Here is a 26,126-nt window from a genome sequence, read left to right as displayed (position 1 = left end):
CTTTAATGATAGGCAGCAGTTTATTTGACTCTCCTCAGTGTGTGGCGCTTCAGCTCTTGTTTGTGTCTTCCTATCCCTACAGCGACAGATTAGCTGTGCAATTAGACTGTCTGTCACCCTGCAAAGACTCATGTCTCTTGCCGGAAATGTGCCGCAAACCTGTAATCAGACACAGCACATAGATATATTTTATTCATGATGTTGGCAAAACTGTTTTTTGTTTGCAAATCAGAATTATTATTACATATTGGAGCAAAAATCACATTTTTTATTCATTTCCTAAGTGGTTACAAAAAAAATGTCATGAATGCTTCTTTCATATCAAATTTAGCCTCATAGCAAAATCATTTCAGACTTTTATAGGAACAATGACCTTAAAAGTAATATAGGAGAAAACCTGGCTATAGTGTTTATCATTCCATAGGGTTTTCTATCTGTTCCTGTCAAAGTGTTATTAAATAAATAAAGAATTGCGATTATGCAATCAGACCGTTGTACGCGCGACATGTGGTGATCGCTGCCGTAGCGAACATTATCGCTGCGGCAACATCACACGCACATACCTGGTCAGTGACGTTACTGTGACCGCCGAACAATCCCTCCTTCAAGGGGGAGGTGCATTCGGCGTCATAGCGACGTCACTAAGCGGCCGCCCAATAGCAGAGGAGGGGCAGAGATGAGAGGCCGGAACATGCCGCCCACCTCTTTCCTTCCTCATTGCCGGTGGACGCAGGTAAGGAGATGTTCATCGTTCCTGCAGTGTCACACATAGCGATGTGTGCTGCCGCAGGAACGACGAACAACCAGCGGCATGCACCAGCAACAATATTTGGAAAAAGAGCGGATTTTTGCTGTTTTTGCGTTCGTTGATCGTCGCTCCTTGGTGTCACACGCTGCGATGTTGCTAACGATGCCGGATGTGCGTCACAAACACCGTGAGCCCGACGATATATCGTTAGTAATGTCGCAGCATGTAAATGGCCCTTTAGTCAGGAGTCGCTGTATAGTGGGTGTCTGGAGGATGAAAGATGAGGTGCACTGTAGCACTAGTACATAGAAGAAGGTGCCTTGAGTAGAGATGAGCCACCCCCCTAGAGTTCGAGTTCGGTTCGTCGAACGGTGCCCTGTTCGATGAACCGTTCGACGAACCGTTCGACGAACCTCTCGAACCCCATTGAAAACAATGGGAGGCAATCACAAACACCTAAAAACACCTGGAAAACACCCTCAAAGGTGTCCAAAAGGTGACAAACAACTCCCAAGACAACACAAACACATGGGAAAGTGACAAGGACAAATACCCATGTGAAAACTAAACAGCTGGACAAGGAAAAAGAGGAGGAGACACAGATATAGGCACGGCATGTCCTTCTAAAATCATGTAAAACACAGCAAGGAGACTCCAAGCAGAGTCTCCCTTTTTTCCCAAAAATTGGGCCCCACAGACACCACTTCAGTGGCATCACTTGTGCCCCAGTTGCAAACTGGATAGGTTGATTTGCATCAAGCACATTCAAAAATACGCCAGCCTTAGCTGTCCCCAGGATGACACAGGGATAGGTAACAAAGTCTTTGCTGAACCATGACTTGTTCATCTTGGCTCGTTTTTAAAAACACAGCAGGGGGACTCCAAGCAGAGTCTCCCTTTTTATTCCAAAAATTGGGTCACACAGACACCCCATCAGTGGCAGCACTTGTGCCCTAGTTGCAAACAGGATGTTTTGATTTGCATCAAGCATATTCCAAATCCACAAGCATTTACTCTCCCCAGCACAGGGGTAATAAAGTCCTTGCAGATCCATGACTTGTTCATGTTGATGAACGTTAGTCTGTCCACATTGTCACTGGACAGACAAGTGCGCTTATCTGTCAGCACACACCCAGCAGCACTGAAGACACGTTCAGAGACAACGCTGGCAGCTGGACACGACAAGATCTCCAAGGCATAAATGGAGAGCTCAGGCCATTTTTCAAGATTTGAAGCCCAAAATGAGCAAGGCTCCAGTTGCAAAGTCATGGCATCGATGTTCATTTGGAGATACTCCTGTATCATCCTGTGCAGCCCTTGACTATGTGTCAGACTTCTTGTCTCTGTTGGCCTTGCAAAGGAGGGTCTAAAAAAATTATGAAACGATTCAATAAAATTGCTGTTACCAGCAACAGATACGGTGCTGCTGGTATGGTTAGACTGTTGAAGACGAGACCGTCCCATGTTTGTCAAGTTACAACTGGGAGATTCACTCCGTACACCACTGGTGTTTGGTGGAAAAGCCGAGCTAAGATTGAGTAACAGCTTCTGCTGATACTCCTGCATATGTGCGTCCCTTTCTATGGCTGGAATTATTTCACAAAATTTGGACTTGTACCGGGGATCTAACAGTGTGGCAAGCCAGTAGTCATCATCACTTCTAATTTTGACAATCCGAGGGTCATGTTGTAGGTAGTGCAGCAAGAAGACGCTCATGTGTCTTGCGCATCAATGCGGACCAAGTCCTTGCTGTGTATGTGGCATAGAGGTGCTAACCGTTCTTTCTTCCTCTGACATCTCCCCCAACCTCTTTCAACTGAAATGTGACCAAGGTCTCCCTCATCTGCTGAGTCTTCCATGTCCATGGACAGTTCGTCCTCTATTTCTTCATGTTCTCCTGCACCTTCCTCAACATTTTGCCTGCTACCATGCGCCCTTGTTAATCCCTCTCCCCCATCATCCCATGTCATCCGCCTTGGTGATGATGAACGTCTGGACCTTAGTGATGTTGTTATCCCTTGCGCATATGAATCCTCCTGTACTTCCTCCCCTTCCTGTTGTCCCACCCCCTGACTCCGAATAGTGTTTAGCCTGTGCTCCAGCATGAAAATGACTGGAATTGTCATGCTGATAATGGCATTGTCAGCGCTAAACATATTCGTCGCCATGTCGAAACTGTGCAGAAGGGTGCATAGGTCCTTGATCTGAGACCACTCCATCAGGGTGATCTGCCCCACCTCTGCATCTCGTTGGCCCAGGCTATACGTCATGACGTATTGCACCAGTGCTCGGCGGTGGTGCCACAGTCGCTGTAACATGTGGAGAGTCGAATTCCAGCGTGTCGGCACATCGCATTTCAGACGATGAACTGGCAGGCCGAAAGACTTCTGGAGCGATGCAAGTCGCTCAGCTGCGGCGGTTGAACAGCGGAAGTGAGCAGACAGTTTTTGTGCCCTGTACAAAAGGCCACCTAGGCCCGGATAGTGTTTTAAAAATTGCTGGACAACAAGGTTCAACAAGTGAGCCATAGAAGGCACGTGTGTCACTTTGCCTAGGTAAAGGGCCGCACCCAGGTTTGCAGCATTGTCGCACACAGCCTTACCTGGCTGCAGGTTGAGTGGAGACAACCATTTATGAAACTCGGACCGCAGAGCTGCCCACAACTCAGCCGCTGTGTGACTCTTATTTCCAAGACATTTCAAGCTAAAGACCGCCTGATGCCGTTGCGCTCTGCTGCCAGCATAGTAATGAGGGGTGCGTGATTCCTTCTGCGCAGTTACAACGCTGGTGGCCTGACCAGGCAGGCTTGGGGCGGAGGTGGAGGACCCAGACGAGGTGGAGGAGGCAGAAGCGTTGGAGGAACTTATACATACAGAGGATTGACGCACAAGTCGTGGGGACAGCAAGACTTGTTGAGCAGACCCTTCTCCATCTATCACCATAGTTACCCAGTGCCCAGTCAGCGACATGTAACGCCCCTGTCCATGCTTATTGGTCCAAGTATCGGTGGTGAAATGCACCCGTTCACACACAGAGTTTCTCAAGGAAGCGGTGATGTTGTGTGCGACATGCTGGTGTAGCGCAGGCACACCTTTCTTAGAGAAGTAGTGGCAACTGGGCATCTGTACTGGGGCACAGCAATGGACATAAGGTCTCAAAAATCCTGTGTGTCCACCAGGCGGAAAGGCAGCATTTCGGTAGCCAAGAGCTTACAGAGGGATAAAGTCAACCTCTTAGCTTTGTTATGGGTCGGAGGAAATGACCTTTTATTTGTCCACATCTGAGGGACAGAGATCTGGCTGCCGTGTGTAGACGTTGGTGAGTAGTGTGTCCCTGGAAAAATGCAGGTTTGTGAGGAAACCTGGAGCACTTGAGATCCATTCAAGCATGTTCTTTTTTTGTGCATCATCTACCTTTCTTACAGTTGTTCGAGTCCGTAAAAAAGGGAGCACATCAGATTGTCCACGGAAAGTAGTAGACATCTTACTTTTGCTGGAAGATGGCCTATCTTCAGCAGATGTTAATGTAGCTTTGCCACCTTCCCCACGGACACAAACTTTTTTTCCTTTTCCAACACGCCTGTTCCCCTTTCCACCAGCATCTGTCCTTTTGCCACTCATTTTGTTAGCGACAAGATTAGTCACTTAACATGTGGTAGCAAAAATTGAGAGGTGGTGTAGATTGCAGAGGTGGTCTAGCTTTATTGACAGCTGAAGAACCAACACTGACTATCCCTGACAATGCAACTATGGCCCTAAAACTGGCAGCACTGTTTGCTATAAAAATAGCGTAGCAAAATGTGCATGAGGGTTGAATGCAGAGGTGGTGGAACTTGCTTGGCACCAGTGGCACACTAAATTAGTATAGCAGACACTTTGTGGATGCCACTAAGTTTCAGCACTTTTTGCTATAAAAATAGCGTAGAAAAATGTGCATGAGGGTTGAATGCAGAGGTGGTGGGACTTGCTTGGCACCAGTGGGACAACAATGGAGTATGGCAGCCACTTTTTGGATGCCACTAAGTTTCAGCACTGTTTGCTATAAAAATAGCGTGGCAAAAGTGGGCAGGTGGGTACAGTGGCCGGGGTCTCTGGGTCAGTGGACCTTAAAGGAAGCCTCACTTTCTATCCCTCCTAATGGTGAAATGCAGCAAGGAATTCCCTGAGCTTAGTGTACACAGACGATGTTATCTGAAGCTGTATACAGCCTTTCCACGGATCTGCCTGTCACCTATGGCTCTGAGCCCGAGGAAATCAGCCCTGAAAAGGGCTGAAATAAACGTCTGTCCCTAATCTGTAGAGTGCTGTGTGTATAGCGTACACAGCCGGAGTGGCGACAGGAGCTGCGTGAGCGGTGACTGTCACCTACACGCAGAAGGCAGATAATGGCGCCGTGAGGGAAAATGGCCGTATTTATAATGCAAGGACATGTGACATTCACAGCCTATGACACATGCCCTAGCTTGTCTGGCATAAAAGTCCACTTAGCTGTGTGTGTGTCTGTGATTGGCTGACATGCTGGCCCACCCCACTGCACGCGCGCTTAGGAAAAAATAAATTAAAAAAAAAAAAATGGTGATCGCCATTATCCCAGCAGCACTGATCTAAACGCGCCCCCCCTCACACTATACGCTGAAATTTGATAATAGTGTGAATCACAGAGTGACTCACACTATTACATTGAAAAGCCAGGTAGTAACTAGTTAGGCTTTTTGCTGATCAAACCGTTCTCGAACGTAACTCGAGCTGTCAAGCTTTTAGCAAAAAGCTCGCATTCGAGTTCGATCTCGAGCACCCCCAAAATCACTGAAATTGGCGAACCTCGAAATCGCTCAACTCTAGCCTTGAGGATAGTACACAGGGTTTGCAGGCGCAGCAGCGCTGTTGCTATTGGTATAGTGTATTCTGGATACCCAGGCGGGTCAAAACGTCTGATTGCATAGTCGCAATTCTTTATTTAATAAAATTTGTCACCTTTTGCATCATATACATTGAGTGCAGTGAATTTGTTTGGGATTTTATACTAGGCTCTTTGACCCAATTTTCACTTGCACCATCATCACTATAAGTCCGAGTGCAGACCATCCTTCATTTACCTGTCAAAGTGTTCACATTGTTTTGCAGAAATATTAAAGCCCATAGCATCTAATTCTGGCTTTACAACAACTGAGAGGCTGGGTTTAGCAAAATGGCGTGGCTTTAAATTATTTATCATAAATCCATACGTGCCTGCTGTACCTGGCTAGCATACAAAAATATGGCGAAGCTCACGTCATATTTTTTTAGTTTTTTGGCAAAAAAAATAAAAAATGCTTCCCTGGATTTTCCATTGCCAGTGAAGGTAACACCAAGCAGTGGGGGTTAGCAGCCAGTAGCTGCTTGGATTACCCTTAGCTAGCAATACAAAAAATGCAGCGGGAGCCCATATATTTTTTTTTAATTATTTATTTAAATAACTAAAAAAAAAATGGGCTTCCCTGTATTTTGATTGCCTGACATAACAGTGCTGTAAAAATAAATCATTAAAAAAAATGACGTAGCGCTCTGCGGTATTTTTGATTCTCAGTGCAGATAAAGCAGACAGCTACGGGTTGCAACCCCCATCTGCCTGGCGTTACCTTGGCTGGCAATCAAAATACACGGAAGCCCATTAATTTTTTTTATTTAAAAAAAAATAGTTTAAAAAAAAAAAATGACGTGGGGTTCCCCCATTTTTGATAGCCAGCTAGGGTAAAGCAGACGGCTGTAGCCTGAAAACCACAGCTGGCAGCTTTATTGTGGTTGGTGATCCAATGTGGAGGTCCCCCCAGGCTCTTTTTTTATAATTATTTTATAAATAATAATAATTACAAAAAAAAAGTAGGGTCCCCCCAAATTGGATCACCAGCCAAGGTAAAGTGGACAGCTGTGGTCTGGTATTCTCAGGGTGGGAAGGTCCATAGTTATTGGCCCTTCACAGCCTAAAAATAGCAGGCCGCAGGCGCCCCAGAAGTGGCGCATCCACTAGATGCGCCAATCCTGGCGCTTCACCCCAGCTCATCCCGTGCCCTGGTGCAGTGGCAAAGGGGGTAATAAATGTGGTTGATACTAGCTGTAAGGTCACCTGACATCAAGCCCAGCAGTTTGTGATATCATGGCGTCTATCCGATACCCGACATCACAAACTGTCAGTACTAACAAAAAAAATAGACAAAAAAAATGTATTTGAAAAAACACTCCCGAAAACATTCCCTCTTTCACCAATTTATCGTAAGGAAAAAAAAATAAGGGGGGTCCCACGACGACTCTCGACCGTCTAGAATATGGAGGGACATGCTCAGGGAACGTATCCCCCATTTTCTAGGAGTGCAGACCCTCCATGTGAGGAGTGTGGGTGCAATGAATCTGCACCCACTCTCCCCGGGTCCACAGCAGCAGAGTTCATGTCGTAAGTGTTGCTACCAAAGCTGCAATGCCCTGCTCATGAGGTAAGGGCATGCCTAATCAAGAGAACTATTCTACATTTCCAAATATTGGTATTTGCTGATATTATTGCTATTCCACCTACTATATATTGGGGATAGGATCATGGAGATGTGATACCCCTTTAAGTCCAGTTATCCAGCTGAATGAATACTAAACAACAGAGCTCGCTATTTAGACATGTTTTCTTGTGGCGTATAACGGACTCTCATGTTTGGTAGTCATTCAGCAGGGCAACTATAAAATCAAATACCTCCATTTGGAAATGTAGTATAGGTCTCCTGATCAACTATATTCCTTACCTTATGAGCAGGGCATTGCAGTAGCTTACAGATTCATGGTTACTGCCACTCACTGTGGCTGAACACAGGAAGTTGAGCTGACAGTCGCTCTGTGCATGCGGCAGCGTCTATTGTGAATGAGGGGGCCGCAGGGGATCAACGCTGCACAGGTACCGTGGGACATCGGGGAACACCGGTGGGGTTAGAGGGGGTGACCTGGCAGGGCCTGGGGAGGATTTTTCTGTCGCATGTGTCATGGCACATGCGACAGAAATCAGAGGAGTAGGATGAATGTGGCCGGCGCGCAGCTGTGCGTGCGGCCATCTTGGATTTCTGGGAGGGGGTCGGGGGGGCACTTTGGTGACACTGGGGGACCGGAGGGGACCGGGGAGGAGATTTATCTCCCATCTGACATGTTGGTTCATGCCAGAAGGGAGATAAATAATTTTTTACCGGTGCTGACATGTACTGTAACGTGATCATCGGTATACGGTGTACACATGTGATCACGTGAGCGGGGACCGGAAAACCGGTCTGAATCATGATCTCCAGGGTCTCAGCTACCCCCTGAAACCCCGGAGATTTTCTGACGCTGGGGGGCGCTATTCACTTATTTCTGCCTGCTGTTTATAAACGGCAGATAGGAATAAGGCTATATTCACACGACCGATCCGTTTTTGCAGTCCGCAAAAAACGGTCCGTTTTTTTCACGGATGCATCCATGTGGCATCCGTTTCCGTTCCGTATACGGTCCGTATGTCATCCGTTTGTCATCCGTGTGCCTTCCATTTTTTTTTGCGTACTGCAAAAAAACTGAAGGAGGGAAAATACATAAATTTACCCAGTATCCATAGCTTCAACCTACATGAGGCGGTCACATGTTCCCTCCAGTGTCATTTTCTACTGCTTTTCACAGCTCTGGTGATTTTCTTGTGCTTGTACACTTCATATCAGTCTTTTCTGTCATTATAATGGCAGAAAGACACATAATGTCCCACTCTCCTGCATTTTGTAATTTTGCACCCTTTGGTGCCTTTCATGTGGCACTAAGGGGTGCTTAGCCTTGTATTTAGCCAAAATAATAAATAAATTTAAAAAAAAAATGACGTGTGGTTCCCCCTATTTTTGATAGCCAGCTAGGGTAAAGCAGACGGCTGCAGCCTGCAGACCACAGCTGGCAGCTTCACCTTGGCTGGTAATCCAATACTGAGGGAACCCCATGCTGTTATTTTAAATTAAATACATAATTTAAAAAAAAAAAAAAACACGTGGGGGTCCCCCAAAATTGGATCACCAGCCAATGTAAAGCGGACAGCTGGGGTCTGATATTCTCAGACTAGGAAGGTCCATGGTTATTGGACTCTCCCCAGCCTAAAAATAGCAGGCCGCAGCCGCCCCAGAAGTGGTGCATCCATTAGATGCGCCAATCCTGGTGCTTCGCTCCAGCTCATCCCGTTGCTATGGTGTGGTGGCAAACGGGGTAATATATGGGGTTAATACAAGATGTGTAATGTCACCTGGCATCAAGCCCTGGGGTTCGTGATGTCAGGCGTCTATCAGATACCCGACATCACCAACCCAGTCAGTAATAAAAAAAATAGATGACAAACACATTTTTATTTGAAAAAACACTCCCCAAAACATTCCCTCTTTCACCAATTATATTAGAAAGAAAAACAAATCCAGGTCTGGTGTAATCCAAGGGGGTCCCATGACGATCCACACCATAGTCAATGTCCCAGTCAATGAAGAACAGAATGTTCCATATTGGCTGGGAGAGCAATGCAGTGACCTGAGCTAACATCAATAGGCCAGCCCAGGTCACTGCAGCACATGACAAGTGCTGCTGTCAGGAGGATAGCGAGGTACATTACCTGCGGTGATCGCTGCACTCCTGATAGCAGAGCTGTCACTTAGTTCAATGACCGCCGCCTTCACAACCAAGTATCGCGGGTGCCTGTGACATCACCGCTAGTGACAGTCTCAGGTCGGCAGCGAGAGGAGATGTGACAAGCGGCGGCCATGGAGGAAAGTAACAGCGCTGACTTCGGGAGGGCAGGACTTCATCACCGCAGGTAAGGAACTTCATTAACCTCCTGACGGCAGCGCTTGTCATCCCCGCGGCTGATGTCACTGCAGTGTGGGCAGCTGTGGACACCGTACAGTGTGGGCAGCTGTGGACACTGCTGAGCGGGCAGCCGCGGGGCTGGGGCTGTAGTGGGACACAGACTGCAGCGGCATCTGACGGAAGTCACACGGAAGTGCTTCTGTGTGGCTTTCGGGGATTTTTGCACACATAGCCAGGGTAAACATCGGGTTACTAAGCAAAGCGCTTTGCTTGGATACCCGATATTTACCCTGGTTACCAGCTTACCGCAGGCTGCCAGCGATGGCTCACTGCACACATAGCTGTAAAAAGCCACGCTTTTGGTGATCGAACCGTTCTCGAACGTAACTCGAACTGCCGAACTTTTAGCAAATTGTTCGAGTTCGTCGAACGACTTGAACACCCCCCAAAATCACTCGAACATGAAATTGGTGAACCTCGAACATTGCTCATCTCTAGTAAGGAGGCCTCTTGTACCTCCAAAATAGAAGGAAATGTGCATTATGATGAACTATTGGACTGCAAAGGGCCCGTAAAATGTTTTTGCACAGTTGCCTCATCTGGTTGTGTTGACACCTGCTAAGGTCAGTAAAGAACTAATGACTATTGATGCCTACAGCAACAAATTACTGGGGCTCCAGTCTAGTCCTAATTGGAGCTCAAACCTTTTAAGAATGCCTTCACATTTTTTTCAGAATTTATCAATGCTATGGATATCAATTGTTTTCAATGCTACTTTTTTATTTTTCCATTTTTTGCTTTCACTAGAACTTTAAAGTCCTATATAGAACCATATGGGAAAAAAAGAACGAGCATGCTGCACTTTAAAAATTGAAAAAAAACATTTACAAAAACAAATACTGAATACAAAAAAGACATACAATATTTTAATATATGCTTTAAAATTACATGTGGTCACACTATTTTTATAAATAAGGAAATAGTAACCCGACAGTGATTTCTTGTTTTTTATAGATGATAAATAATGAAATACTGAGCTCTTGCAGCTAAATCTTACTCTATAGCCACATATTTTGGCAGTTAAAGAGAAATTCTACAATCTTATCCTATTTTGTACTTGTGAAATGACATTTGAGGAAGCTTGAGAGCTGTCACTCATTGACACTCGTTGAGCTCCCAAATCCCTCTGGCCCCGCTAAGAGATACAGTATCGCTAGAACTTGTCGTCAACGCATCTGACTTCTTAAGATTATTAAAAAAAAATGAAAAACAAAAACATTTTCAAGATTTTCTACATACTCCAGAATAAAAAGCGTCCTGTAGGACTGGCAGAGAAAGCAGGCATCAAATGTGATCTTATCCTCTGGTTTTCAATTTGAGACCAGCCGAGAGATGGGATATAATACATAGGAATGCCTCTGCTGCCCTTTTTGCCTTATGGCACAGAAAGAACCTAAGAGGTTTATGCCTGAAGGAATTACCATTTTTGTGCCACATATTTGTAAAGTTTTTCTGTTTTAGCCTTTAGTACATTAAAATCCAAAATCTGGGTAAAATTTTTGCTTTATTTAGTGCGTAGTACTTTTCATTTTAGGATGTTTTATTCTACAGACAGAGAGCATCAACTTTAATTTTATAGAACTGTAAAGAAATTGTTCTCTGTAAATTATGTGAAATTAATATCTCCATAGACACATATAGGAAGTGTAATCTATTTGCCTAATGTTTAATAGTTTAATATCATAACTAAAATATACAAAAAATGTTTAAAAAGTCGACCTTAAAGAGGACTTTTCACACCAAATGTTTCATGATGAACTAGGCACATGATGAAATAGTGGTTGGAGTGAGGAATTCAATGTTTTAGGGTTTTTTGCCTCTCTGTTACAGAGATATTAGCAATCAAAGTATGTTGAGCCTAATAAGTTAACTTTTTTTAAGTCCTAGTGGGTATTGTCAGAGTTTTAACTAGGGGTGTGTAGTTCCTCTCCCTGTATGAGTTGCCCAATCATAAGTAAGTACAAACACAGTGGAAAAAGAACACGCCCCCAGCATCTTTTGTACAGATTTCTCAGTGTGTGAGATGTAATGATACAGCTATGTTCTCCTGGTCTAATCTTATATATGATCAGAAAGTGCTAGAAAATTAGAGCACAGATGGCTCACACCTTTCAGTTAAGGTTGATGAGTCAGGAGGTGCAGCACAGCTGAGGACGGTTGTGTCACTTTACAAACCATTCTATCAGGTCTTTTCTCAAAGTACAGTCCACTCTGCTGTTCTGCGTCTGCCTGTCTGGAGATAAGGTAAACGTATGTGCTAAGGGCAACTAGGAATCATTTTGCAGTGAGAGTACAACAAGGTAATTCTGTGTGAGATGTAGTGACACCCAGCTCTATTTTCATTGTAAAGGGATACAATATGCTGTCAGCACAACAGATATGATATAAGTGTAACTCATCTCCACAATGGCAGTGTTTGCACGACAGTGCAGCTATTATGAGAGAAATAGATTTGACAGTGATAGAAAGATTTTATTGTGACATGGCTAAACTCAGTTGCCCTTCTAATCATGAGGGAGGTTAGACCAGGAGATCAGAACTGCATGATTACATCTCACACACTGAAAGCATAACCATAGTTTTTTTTTATTTTTTCATAAATCAATAGTACATATGAAAATAAGCAACTTTGTATCTTATCAGGCAAATATGCTTCATTCTCTGCCAGAATTGATCAGTCATTATCAATATTCTCATTTCTGGGGTAGAATCTGTATTCAGTGAAGACTTTCCCATTACTGAGATAAGAGATGTCAGTTGTTACTGATAAGATTATTTGATGATGGAAAGAGGGAGGAGCTAGCGGCAGAGAAAGGAGCTATACGCAGAAGGAGGAGCTAGAGGCAGAGCTCCGCCCCCTTCTCACTCTTATATCTACATATAATCTCCTCTTTAACAACTACCAGAATTGAGAATTTTGATAATGACTGATCAATTCTGGCAGAGAATGAAGCTAATTTGTCTGATAAGAAATATTACAAAGTTGTTTATTTTCATGTGTACCATTGATTGATGAAATAAAAATGTAAACAATGGTTATGCTTGAAAAACGTAAGCCATCGTGTTCTTTTTCTGCTGTCTTGTTGCTGTCTAATAACACTCACTAGTACTTAACAAAAGTTATCTCATTAGGTCTCAAATACTTTGATCGCTAATATCTCGGCAAAGAGATGCAAAATTAAGAAATAAACTAAAACAGCCACTTGCAGCCACTATTACAATGTGTATTGAGTTCAACGTGAAAAATTTGGTGAAAAGTCCTCTTTAAATAGAAACATTGATAGAAGTAATTTTTTTTTCAAAGAGTTGGACCTTTAAAGTAGCTTTCCTATACATTAAATTTTATACAATGTACACCCTATAAGTGCAAAGTTGATGAAAACATGTTTTTTGTGATCATTGGCATCAATGATTTTTTTTTCCATTTACCATTTCATTTGGAATTTTTGGGAAAAAAAAATTCCATATGAGGATACTGTAGACATTTTTTGAAATTTCATAGCAAAAAATAATCACATGCACAACGCCTTGGTTTGTTTGTTTTAAGCTGTAATAGAAACCAACAATAATACACATTTCTTGGATATAAGAAAATCTTTGGTATAAAGTGACAGCACAAAGTTATCAAATCAGGAGAATGTAGTCTCTAATAAATGTTTTTAGATCTCTGATTATGTGCAAGTTTTTCTCATATGGAGGCACAATGACCAATGATGTGTACATTTCTGAATATACAAAAAAATGAAATGAGAAGATTAAATATAAGGTAATGCCAGCATCGTAAGCGCGTGCATTATGCAGTTAATCTCATTGAACGTCATCCTGCAAAGACGGAGACATGTTACCTCTCTCTGATTGTTTTTTTTTGGGATCTAACACATTTAGATTCCAAATAAAATAAAACATTACATACATTTTCGAATCAGGTTGAATTTTTTTAAGATATATATTTTTTTAAATATTTTTTTCCATTAATATTTTATTCTAATGGTTTGTTATTATCTAAAGAGTAGAGATGAGCGAACCTAAGGTTTGATGTTTGCGGTTCGGGTTCGGAAACCGATTTCCAAAAAATAAAGTTTGGGTCCGAAGTTCTAGTGAGTTACGAGAACAAACCACTCAAGCGAGCAGCACTGTGCTCGGGTAAGAGTGATGCTCAGCCCTGTGCGAGACGCATGCAGTGTTTGAACGTTTCGCATTTGCGGTAAAATCAACATGATCGGATGTAGTGTGCACATAACCAAAATCAAAAAGGAAAAAAATGACCCACCCTTCCCTGGAAGAGTTCTGCTTATGGATGGGAGCATGTGGGTGGAGCCATGAGCTGCCCAATTACTGACTTCCATTAAGGTTCGAATCAAGTCGGGGTCAAAAAACAAACTTTTTAAAGGTTCGAATGTAAATTGCGAACTGAACTTCCAAAGGTTCACTCATCTCTACTAAAGAGCCATCATGGTTTCGGCAGTTGGTAATCCTTTCCTTTCTATTTATCATGCTTATAGTAAATAAGTTCTGATTTTAGTAATATTTTTCTGAAAGTGGTTTAATTATATTTTTAAGGATCTTTTTGATTTTGTCAGATTTTAGCACTGAATAAAGTGACATGTCCATCTTCTTGGCAGGGTAGCTTCAATGGTCAGTACCACTCACCATTGTGGTTTCTGCAATTGAACCAAAGCTGTTGATAAATATGTTGCAGGTAACATTTACAGGGGGACCTATAAGTTAAAACAATAAATAGAAGAAAAAAATGACAGGTTTTGTTTATGAATTACATTCATAGTCATCTGGCCTTCGGCCAGCGCAGTTGACACTTACCATTGTGGTCTCCGTGACGGATCCAAAACTGTTTATAAAAATATTGCAAGTAACGTTTACGGGAGGACCTGCGGAATGCAATAAGAATGTTGCAATACGTATGGAAGCAAAAGAAAAAAAAGGAATGACTCTGATCTGTACAGGCTGGTACAGATTCGGAGGTAACCAAGAGGAAAAAAAAAAACATTTTACAAGCACACAACAAAAGAAAAAGCAAACGTCAAGCATTATGGATGTGTGCGTTTTAAGTAAAACATAAAAAAATGTTGTATTTTTTATTTTTAGAACACGTGGTCAACAGAAGACATGATATAAGATAATGTGGAGTACGATGCTGGTAATGTGCGGTAATGGAAAGGTAAACGCAAAAGCTTTAACCATCTAACAAGCATTCAAGCTTTCAGAGAGCTGCACCATTACATTCTGGGGAGACGGTGGAATCTACAAGCTTTGAATAATGACACAAACAGTAATGGAACATGCTAGAGACATTTGGAAATGTACTTAGTGCAAAAAAAGAAAATGGAGTGATACAGACAACTAAGTCGATGGCGCACACACCGTTGGAATGAATATCAATAGATAGCAAGATTGCTAATAGGTCTTTCTCCGTTCCGCAGGAGAATCAATTCATAAGATGACATGTTTCTACTGTAATTATTTTGGAAAACATTTCAATGAAAATACATAAATCATGCATGGAATATACACATAGAAACATAACATTGATCACTTTAAGATTTAAAGAGTAAGTCCACCTTTCCAATCATTTTTACAAATTTCTTAAAGGGTTGTACACTACTCAGACAACGCTCTCTAAATTAGAGTCTTTGCCCCCATTAAAATAGAAGCTATATTCACCTCCGGTGCTGGTGTTGTTCCAGCGGTGTTGGCAATTGCTCTCCTGGGGCTCACATGACGTTATTATGTCATGTGAACCCTGCACCCATTTGCTATCAGCTTCCCCCTCCATGGCTTCAAATAAATCCCATCAAAGAGAAAGTCAGAACTGTGGTAGGCCGCTCACTTCCTATATATGTTCAATACTTCGAAGGAAGAAGGCAGCTGGCAGTGATTGGGCGCAAAGCTCTCATCACGTAACAATGTCACATGAGACCCAGGAGAGCGAGTGCTGACAACGCTAGAACAGCCCCAGCACCGGAGGTGAGTGTAGGTGTTTTTATTTTAACAGAGCAAACACTCAGATTGAGAAGGGGTTGTCCGATTAGTGGACAACCCCTTTAAGTACATTTGCCATTAAGTTAAAAAAAGAGTAAAACTAAAAGATCAGACTACACAGAGTTTGTTTGTTGTCTGTTACCATGGAGATGCAAAGCAGAAGACACAAAAACTATTTGATTTTCAAATCAAGTCCTAAAACAAAGTTGATTTAGATAGATTTGTAGATTTGAAGAATATAAATATTGTTGCAAACATGTATCTAGTCTTTGGGTAGTTTTATCTCTGTTTTGAGTAAACTGATTATGCTTTTAGAGAATTCAAGAGAAGCATACTTCTTATGTGAATAGGGAATCATTTTAGATCTCAGCTTTGAGAAATGTTTGTTTATTCTCGTGTTCTAACTGTATCTTGTAATTTGGGATAACACCTGTATCCCGTAGTTTACAATCCTGCTCTTTCCTATCAAAGCATAATAAGAATCTATTCAGACTTTTATTTTGTCATTTCCACATGATTCACAGAACTTTTTTACAGAAAATATAGTTGTATATGAAAGTCTACGCTTACAAAAATACTGCAAACACAGCAAAACACCTTGGCTATCTCTGTATTCCTTAACTACAACCAGCACATTGATCTTTAAAGGGATTGGTCACTTTGTCTTTATTTTAACAAATGTGCTGGGTGCTAGAGATGAGCGAACCCGTGGAAGTTCAGTTTGGCGGATGCAGCTGAACCGTACCTTCATGAGTTCGGACTTGGCCCAAACCTCAATGGAAGTCACTGATTGGCAGTTTGGGTCTCCGCCCACATACAGCAATCCATAAGCAGAACACTTCCGGGGTCGGGTAAGCAGGGTTTTTCCATTTTTCTTTTGGGGTGCACACTGCATCTGATTACTTTGTTGTTACCCCCAGTGCAACCTGATCAAATGCTGCAAGAGGCTCACACTGGGCTGAGCACCGAGCGTACCGGAGCACAGAAATCGAGTTGTCAGCAATGTAAAGCACGACATCTCCGAACTCGAACTCTTTTTTTTTTTAAAAAAAAAGTCAGTGTTCAGCCCAAAAGCCAAACACCGAACCTCATGTTCGCTCATCACTACTGTGAACATGATTTTGTGGCACTTACTAACATATACCTATTACAGGTTCTCTTCCTGCATTTGTTAGTGGCTGCTGATGGAAAAACAAATGACAAGACCCGTCAGTTAGCCTTCTCCAACTGAGAAATATTTCAGACGGGAAAGATGCTTTCAATTACACGAGGCTGATGGACTGGTCTGGACACATGTTCCTCCATCAACAGCTGCTTTATGCACAGAGGTGATGTGATATCAATGCTGGAGGAAAATATGTAATATATACTAGTGATTGCTGCAAAATTATGTGCACGACACATCTGTTATAATAAAGATAGACTGGTTAACTCCAGCTTGTTCACAGGTCATATCATCACACTTACAAATGGCAGATGGTGAGTGGTGTGTGATTCTACAAATGAATACATAGAATCCAGGAGCTTCAAGCTTTGCCCCAGCCTTCTCCATATTATCATGCTTAGGAGTCAACAGGGATCTTCAATGGCTTACATGGGAGGGGAAACTAGTTTCAAAACCATCATTGGATGCTGTGAATATATATATATATATATATATATAGATATATATATATATATCTATATATATATAGTACAGACCAAAAGTTTGGACACACCTTCTCATCTTTAGAACAACTATTAAGAGGAGACTTTGTGCAGCAGGCTTGCATGTTAAAATAGCTGCTAGGAAACCACTGCTAAGGACAGGCAACAAGCGGAAGATACTTGGTTGGGCTAAAGAACACGAGGAATGGACATTAGACCAGTGGAAATCTGTACATTGGTCTGATGAGTCCAAATTTGAGATCTTTTGATCCAACCACCGTGTCTTTGTAGAAAAGGTGAACGGATGGACTCTACATGTCTGGTTCCCACCGTGAAGCATGGAGGAGGAGGTGTGATGGTGTGGGGGTGCTTTGCTGCTGACACTGTTGGGGATTTATTCAAAATTGAAGGCATACTGAACCAGCATGGCTACCACAGCATCTTGCAGCGGTGTGCTATTCCATCCGGTTTGCGTTTAGTTGATCATGATTTATTTTTCAACAGGATATTGACCCCAAACACTCCTCCAGGCTGTGTAAGGGCTATTTGACTAAGAAGGAGAGTGAAGGGGTGCTACGCCAGATGACCTGGTCTCCACAGTCACCAGACCTGAACCCAATCGAGATGGTTTGGGGTGAGCTGGACCGCACAGTCAAGGCAAAAGGGCCAACAAGTGCTAAGCATCTCTGGGAACTCCTTCAAGACTGTTGGAAAACCATTTTCGGTGACTACCTCTTGTCTTGAAGCTCATCAAGAGAATGCCAAGAGTGTGCAAAGTAGTAATGAAAGCAAAAGGTGGCTACTATGAAGAACCTAGAATATAAGACATGTTTTCAGTTGTTTCACACTTTTTTAAGTATTTCATTCCACATGTGTTAGTTCATAGTTTTGATACCTTCAATGTGAATCTACAATTTTTAGAGTCATGAAAATAAAGAAAACTCTTTGAATGAGGAGGTGTGTCCAAACTTTTGGTCAGTACTGTATATATAGAAAGTAAGCAACTTCGCAAAATATGCTATGAAGAAATCAGCTTCTTTCCCCTTTTTGATTCATCTTTCATTTTCAATTTGAGGTAAAATCTATTTTAAAGGGGTTGTGCCACAAAGTGCACTTTAATCAATAGATCTTAGAATAAAAATAATATCTACAATTAGATGTATTAAAAAAATTGCTCCTGTGCGGAGGTAATCTTATATACATGTCCCTACTGTGTACTGTGTAATGGCCGTGTCTGACCGTACAGGGGCATGGTCTGATCATACTACAGCTACTGGGTAGGAGAGAACACAAGAGAGTATACAGACATTACAGCATGGGATCACAGCTGCTGTTATCTGTAAGGAAAAACATTTTGCTGCCTATTTAAAAACTTATTTTACCTCACAGAAAGATTCAGCTGTGTTCCCCTTCTGTGCTATCTGAATACTTTAACTTCCTCCCCTGCCCAGGAGCTGTGGTATGAACAGATCATGTCCCTGTACGGTCACACACGGTCATTACACAGTACAGAGAAGGGGCACATTTATAAGATTATATATGAAGAGTAACTTGTTTTTTATCACATCCAAATGTGGAACTTATTTTTTTTTCAAGTTCTATTAATTAAAACAAATTTTGTATAGGGCACAACCCCTTTAAGTGAACACAGATTTTCCCATCAGTAAGATAAGATATGACAGTTGCTGCTCATAAGATTCTATGGTGAAGTGAAGGGGGAGGATCTAGAGTCCGACACAGGCATCCTGCTGCAAGTTCTCCTAAAACCACAGTTACATTTTGATAGTATTATGCCCTCAAGCCTATATTCAACATAATATAGCCTAAATGGACTGAAAGAACAGTACAGAACATAGAATATACAATATTCATTGTGATATTACTATTCTGCCTTAAGGGGGCTTTACACGCAGCGACATTGCTAGCGATGTCACTCGTGAAAGCACTCGCCCCCATCGTTTGTGTGTCACGGGCAAATCACTGCCCGTGGTGCACAATATCGCTAACACCCGTCACACATACTTACCTTCCTACCGACGTCGCTGTGGGCGGCGAACAACCTCTTCGTTAAGGGGGAAGTTCGTGCGCTGTCACAGCGACGTCACACAGCGGCCGACCAATAGAAGCGGAGGGGCGGTGACCAGCTGCATTAACGACACGCTCACCTAGTTGCCGGAGTACGCAGGTAAGCTGTTGTTCGTCGTTCCCGGGGTGTCACACGTAGCGATGTGTGCTGCCTCAGGAACGATGAACAATCTACGTCCACAACGACCAACGAGATTTTGAAAATGAACGACGTGTCAACGATCAACGATTAGGTGAGTATTTTTGATCGTTAACACTCGCTCGTAGCTGTTACACGCAATGACGTCGCTAACGACGCCGGATGTGCGTCACAAAATCCGTGACCCCGATGACATATCGTTAGATATATCATTGCGTGTAACGGGGCCTTTAGTGACGATTAAATACAGCAATGTCACCAATGGGAATTAATAATGCATTTTGTCTATGTTAAACTGGGAGTGTCTGATGCTCATGTTGATATGACGATAATATACAAGCCCTTACTGTGATGGGTGTGCCACGCTCTGGGGAGACCTCTGATGAGTCTGGGACATGAAGGTTCCAATGTCTTATTATGCACAGATCTGGAGCTTGTGTTTAAATGTATCTGCTTTCTTTTGGTGCTGTAAGGGTTAGGGACTTTTTCCTACCTGGCTATTCTTTGGAGCCTTAATCTCAGGTGCAGTTCTTTGTGATCATTACCCTTTGCTATATACATTCACGTGTCTTACCATCTGATGCTGATTACAGAATCTCATCATTCTTATGCTGACCACTTTGGAAGGAGCAAGTCTCTGTAAGAAGCTGAGGAGTCATGGCAATTGCAGCGGTGATGCTTAGATGCATTGGAGGAGCTTGGAGTGTTTTCCTAGGTATGTCTATTTTCCCCTTGCCTTTGTCCCTCCCCCTTTTTTTGTATAATTGTAGTGATGAGACCAGTGCTCTCACCAGCTTCCTCATTAGCCAGGGTGAGTTCAGGGCAAGCGATAGCCTAGGCACATGATCGGTGATAGGGGGAAGGACTCGTATAGGGTTGTTTGGGAGTGCAGGGATCATCCTCAGGTCAGTGTGGGAGGTGACTTTGCTCCCCTCTCCCTACTGCTGGGGCCTTGTATTGTATTGCCACCCTGGTATTTCCTCTGTGTTGCACTACTTGCTGGGAGCCTTCTCGGCACACCGTTGTATCGAGTTTCTGGTGTACTCTATGTCTTGGGACACTCACCGAGGGTTTTCCTATACCTGTCAGAACTCTGGTAGTCCCTATATGACACTTACATGACTTATGGATATAGTATTTGATTTTCTCTGCCTATGAAAGTCATCCAACTTCAATAAACATCAATGATCAAAGCTGGGATGAGATTACATCTTAGGCAACATCCTGAGGCTATCTGACATGTGAAGAAAAAAATGGGCATTTTCGGGCGTCTCAGAACGCTCCCTAGAGTGGGTATAATTGTCCTAGATTTGTTAGTCTTGTATGTACTGGCCTGTTGAAGATCCTCACTCCTGGATGTGTAGCCATTACCCATTGCTAGAGCTTGGCCTCCAAAATCTAACCTATTCACTAACTTGAAGTTTACCCATTAAAATTACTCCCCTATTAGTTGACTTCAACTTCCATCTGAGTCCTCAACTGCAATAATGTAGTAGAGGCATGTAGAAAGCCAAGCTGGAGTTCATAAAAAATATACTTGCTCTTTAAAGGGTTCGTTTGTCCATCTTTGAATTACAAGAGTAGAGGCCTTAGGCTTCTAGTTACACCATTCGCCCTCGCTATAATTTAGCCATGGGTGCACAGTCCATTTCCACGACAGACAACCTTAATTAAATGTACAAAAACAAGCAACAGTAAATGTTATATGCTAATGCCTTTGAAAATTGTCTCTCAGGGGTTTCTCACAAGCAGCAAACTAACAATATCATAGTACAAGTGTCACAGCTATTCTAGTGCCGTGCCCTACATAGATGACACTTTGGCTTCTCACCTAAGGGCAAAAATGACCTTTTCCAGAAGAAAGAAACCTGGGATAATGGAGGCTCCTCTGCTCTATTTTTGGGAATTCAGCTTACTGCTTCCGTTTCACTCCTTGAATTTGGATCTAAGCAGCAATAAAATGCAATTGTAATCTTTGATGTTTAGCTAATTACAAACCAACATTAGAAATCTCAGCTTGAAAAATGGTATAGATTGCCAATTTGGTGTAAACCGCATCTGCTGGAGCAGCACACTGCGAGATTAAAGGACTTTTTAACACTGATACTCGATGCATTACGGAATCATTCTTTTTGAGATAATCTGTCATTAAAATGATATTGAAGCTATTTGCATTTAAACAAAGCTTTAAATGAGGAGAACCGAGGCCCACGCAGCTCTTCATTTACCATTACATATTGATTAAAAGGCTCATTTGCACCATTACCAGGCAGGTCTCTGAAACAGTTAATTATTTTTTATGCAGATACATGTGATGTTGAAGAATGTCGAAGTCATCTCATTGAGTATTGTGGCGCAGATTAAGGAGCCAAACGTCATATGAATGCAAATTAGATGGGTCTTCATTAATTAGCCCCATTTGGTTATCTTTAGGGCATGTTTTCATCTATATTATTGATGAAAACTTGGTTCACAAACCCGTGATGCGTTGTTCTTGACTATCTTCTAAGTTGGTGCATAAGCACCAGGGCTAGCAAACAGCTATGAAGAGGAGGTCTCTAGATGGTGCCTTTCATAAGTAGCCCAACATAGAAGAACAAATCTAAATGGGGGTAAGGTAGGAACCCCTGGATTTTGGTATCCTGCCTCGGTGTGATTTCTATGGAAAAGCTTTAGCTGTCATTATACCAGTAATGGGGGCTCTGGGTGTCACTACTGTGATGGGGATGGGAGCTGAATGTGTCTCACAACTCTTTCTTTGAGCTGAATGTGACTTAGGACCCTCTCTCACAGCTGAATGTGGGTCACAATCCTCTCTCAGACCAGAATGTGGTTTACAATCCCCTGTCAGAGCTGAATGTGGCTCACCACCCTCTCTCAGAGCTGAATGTGGCTCACAATGCTCTCTCAGAGCTGAATGTGGCTCACAATGCTCTCTCAGAGCTGAATGTGGCTCACAATGCTCTCACAGAGATGAATGTGGCTCGCGATCCTTTCTCAGAGCTGGGTGTGGCTCAAAACCCTCTTTTAGAGCTGAATGTGGGTCACAATCCTCTGTCAGACCTGAATGTGGCTCAGAACCCTCTCTCAGAGCTGAATGTGGCTCACGATCCTCTGTCAGAGCTGAATGTGGCTCCCGATCCTCTGTCAGAGCTGAATGTGGCTCCCGATCCTCTGTCAGAGCTGAGTGTGGCTCACAATGCTCTCTCAGAGCTGAATTTGGCTCATAATGCTCTTTCAGAGCTGAATGTGGTTCGCGATCCTTTCTCAGAGCTGAATGTGGCTCACAACCCTCTATCAGAGCTCAATGTGGCTCACAATCCTCTGTCAGAGCTGAATGTGGCTCATGACCCTCTCTCAGAGCTGAATGTGGCTCATAACAATCTTTCAGAGCTTAATTTGGCTCACGATCCTCTTTCAAAGCTGGATGAGGCTCATGACCCTCTCTCTAAGCTGAATGTGGCTCACAATGCTCTCTCAGAGCTGAATGTGGCTGACAACCCTTTTTCAGAGCTGGATGTGGCTCTCAAGTTCAGAAAGGTTGTGAACGTCTGAACTATAATATAGCCTGTAAAGTTGGCAATATACAGGCAGTAGCAGGCGGTCAAACACTGGTCAGTTGAAATCTTTTTCCATTGATTTCCCCATGAATAAGATTGTTCAGCTTCAGCAAGTGATCGCGTGTTTTCAAAAAAGAGAAAGTAGAAAGCTTCTGCCAAAAAGTTCTGCTTATCACTTATATCATTGAGAACACAAGGATCAGGTGATTGAATTCAGATTTCACACTTTTCTCCCCCGACATCTTCTTTAGGGGAAGAGTCAGAAGCCCCCAATACACATAACATGGTCTGTCGCTGTAACCAACTTTAATCCAATGTGTTTAGGGCCTTTAAACAAAACTATAATATATATGAATTATTATTTAAAATCTATCAGTGTAAAGTGTATTGAGTTTCTTCTTGTGCACTAACAAAAATGCATAAATTGTGGGTTTGCCATATTACCCAAATTGCCAGTTGTTTAAGCATACAACAGCTGCAGGCTTGTGCTGGAGACTATCTTGATCAGATAGCCGAGAGCTGTGTTAATTTGAGTTTAATACTGTACTTAGTGACCTTTCTGCTTTTGTTTAGTTCAATTCTTTTCCTTTAATCCTCTAGGTTGTGATCATGCCAGGAATTGTTGTATAATTTCCTAAGGAAAAATGTTAATTCTCTCAAAACTTCTGAGTGCTAAATGATTATTCTGAAAGCTGAAATTTGCAATACCAGTAAAGGCTAAATTTTGTATTTTTGATGCCATCCTTCACAATTCCGTCCGAGTGGAAGAATAGTGTTTCTTCCACTCAGACGGTAATGTGAAGGCTGCGGGCAATCAGTGGCTGCAGTGGACTCGTGACTTTAATTACTTCAAGAGAGCAGGGGAGGACATGGAGATGAGACTGGCAGAGGAGAGGAACCACTCAGAAGTATTCAAAATATATATTTTTTAATTTATGCAGCACTCTGGGGCCATTAATAAGGGGTTATCCAGTAGTAGACGACTCCTTTAAGATGATTATTTTATAGCTAAAGCTGGACTCATTTACTCATTTTATCTCATGAAGTAACATAATGTCGACAATTTTTAAAGTGTCTAAGGGGTAGCGCCATATAAAAAAAACCCTAAACTAAAAATCTAAAATAGTATCAATATTTGTTAGTTTTCCTTATTTTATTGCATAGTTTTATTGGTTTTACCACTAGTCCATCATATGAAAAATAGTTACATATGAATTTCTATGAGGAGAACCCTTTTATTGGTGCTATAGTGACAGTTTCTGCAACAGGAACAGATTTCCTGTTGCAGACAAGCAAATAAATAAAAAAAAATAAATCTAACAGTTCTATAACTAATTAACAGCCCTGTATGATTAGCATTGTACTCTTGAATACTAATTGTCATTTAAAGGGTTTATCCCACATTTAAAGATAATTTGCAGCAGAATGTCTGTGTATGCCTCTAGCTCCTACTCCTCTAGCACCTCCTCTCTAGCTCCTTCCTTCTACCTTCTCCCCTTTAGAGGTTCCTCCAGCTCCTTCTCCAGCTCCTCCCCTCTATCTCCTCAGCTAGCTCCTCTCCTCTAGTGCCTCCTCTAGCTCCTTCACTCTATCTCCTCAACTAGCTCCTCTCCTCTAGTGCCTCCTCTAGCTCCTTCCCTCTATCTCCTCAACTAGCTCCTCTCCTCTAGTGCCTCCTCTAGCTCCTCCCCTCTATCTCCTCAACTAGCTCCTCTCCTCTAGTGCCTTCTCTAGCTCCTCCTCCTCTAGCTCCTTCTTCTTTAGCTCTTCCCCTCTAGTGCCTCCTCTAGTTTCTTCTCTTCTTTTAGCTCCTCCTCTAGCTACTCATCCTCTAGATCAGTGTTTCTCAACTCCAGTCCTCAAGACTCATCAACAGATCATGTTTTCAGGTTTTCCTCAGTATTAGACAAGTAATAATTCCATCACCTGTACAACATGAATGAAAGCCTGAAAACCTGATTGAGGAAAACCTGAAAACATGATCTGTTGGTGGGTCTTGAGGACTAGAGTTGAGAAACACTCCTCTAGCTTCTCCTCTATCTCTTCCTTCTGTACCTCTTGGTCCTCTTACTACTTACTACTCCTCTACTAGCTCCTCCTTTAGCTCCTCCTCCTTTAAAACCTCCACTCTAGCTCCTCCTCTAGTTCCTCCTCATTTAGCTCCTCCTCCTCTAGCTCCTCCACTCTCCATAGAATCTTATAAGCACTGCCATCCCTTATCTCAGTAATGCTAAAGTCTGTAGTAACTGAAGACAGGAGTCCAGAATGAAAATTGAGCATATTTCTCTAATGAGATATATTACAAAGCTTCTTATTTTCATGTGATTTATGAAGACAACATAATATTATCACAGTTACTCTTTAAATATAACAGTTAGCCAGACTGGATGAGTCGCTGAGCATGTGAGACCACCAGTACTGGGTATAATAGGATGACATTCTGAGAATGAATCAAAAGAATACTGAGAGTGATGACATAACCGGTATGTAACCCTAAATTCTAGGTAAAGGAGCATTTAAAATAAATCCAAATTGTATAATTAAATAGGAAAATATTTGTGTTAAAACTCCATTTAATCATATCTATACATAAAAATCACTACAACCCTACAATAAAGCATAAACACACTACAGAAAGTAATCCCAGAAGTGGGTCTTAAAGAGGAGGTAAAAACTAAATTAAATTTAAGGCTAAATAAAAAGTGATATCAGATTCCTGATTCCTTTATACATTTAGCAATGAGAAAAGCTCTCGTAGATCTGTTAATCTCTTGTAAATCTTCTATATATGATAATCTGGAAACAAATATACCGTACTTATTTCGAAAATCAAATACAGACAATACTCAGTCTTCACAAGAAGTGATACATTACATGTAATGGAAAACCTGTGTCCATGCAGCAGTCTCTCCAACAGCCAATACAGCCGGCGGAAATAGCGTTATTTTACATGGTGACATATGTCCTCGCACAAGAACCATGTAATGTACTGTATGTTAACAATTGCAGGTAATTGCTAAGGGACACTGAGGAATTCCTCTTCAAAAGAGATATATCTTTTTTTTTTGTTCACCAGATAT

The 26,126-nt window shown here is 42.3% G+C and overlaps 1 protein-coding gene across 3 annotated transcripts in view; it reads right to left on the bottom strand.

Moving 5' to 3' along the window:
• The window catches only part of GLRA2 (glycine receptor alpha 2), a 328,750-nt gene that overhangs the window by 284,840 nt on the left and 17,784 nt on the right, over positions 1–26,126 (bottom strand). The window contains exon 3 of one of the 3 annotated variants that reach the window (XM_075335158.1): positions 14,437–14,504. The exons of 1 other annotated variant lie outside the window; for it this stretch is intronic. In XM_075335158.1, coding sequence (XP_075191273.1) covers positions 14,437–14,504 — 68 coding nt within the window. Of the gene's footprint in view, positions 1–14,268; positions 14,337–14,436; positions 14,505–26,126 lie in introns of all 3 variants that reach the window. One more of the 3 variants, XM_075335156.1, reaches the window with a different exon arrangement.

The sequence above is a fragment of the Anomaloglossus baeobatrachus genome, chromosome 2 (assembly GCF_048569485.1).
Source record: "Anomaloglossus baeobatrachus isolate aAnoBae1 chromosome 2, aAnoBae1.hap1, whole genome shotgun sequence".
Classification (NCBI taxonomy): Eukaryota; Metazoa; Chordata; class Amphibia; order Anura; family Aromobatidae; genus Anomaloglossus; species Anomaloglossus baeobatrachus.
The sequence above is the reverse complement of the archived record's forward strand: the minus strand, read 5'-3'. Positions and strand labels throughout refer to the sequence as shown.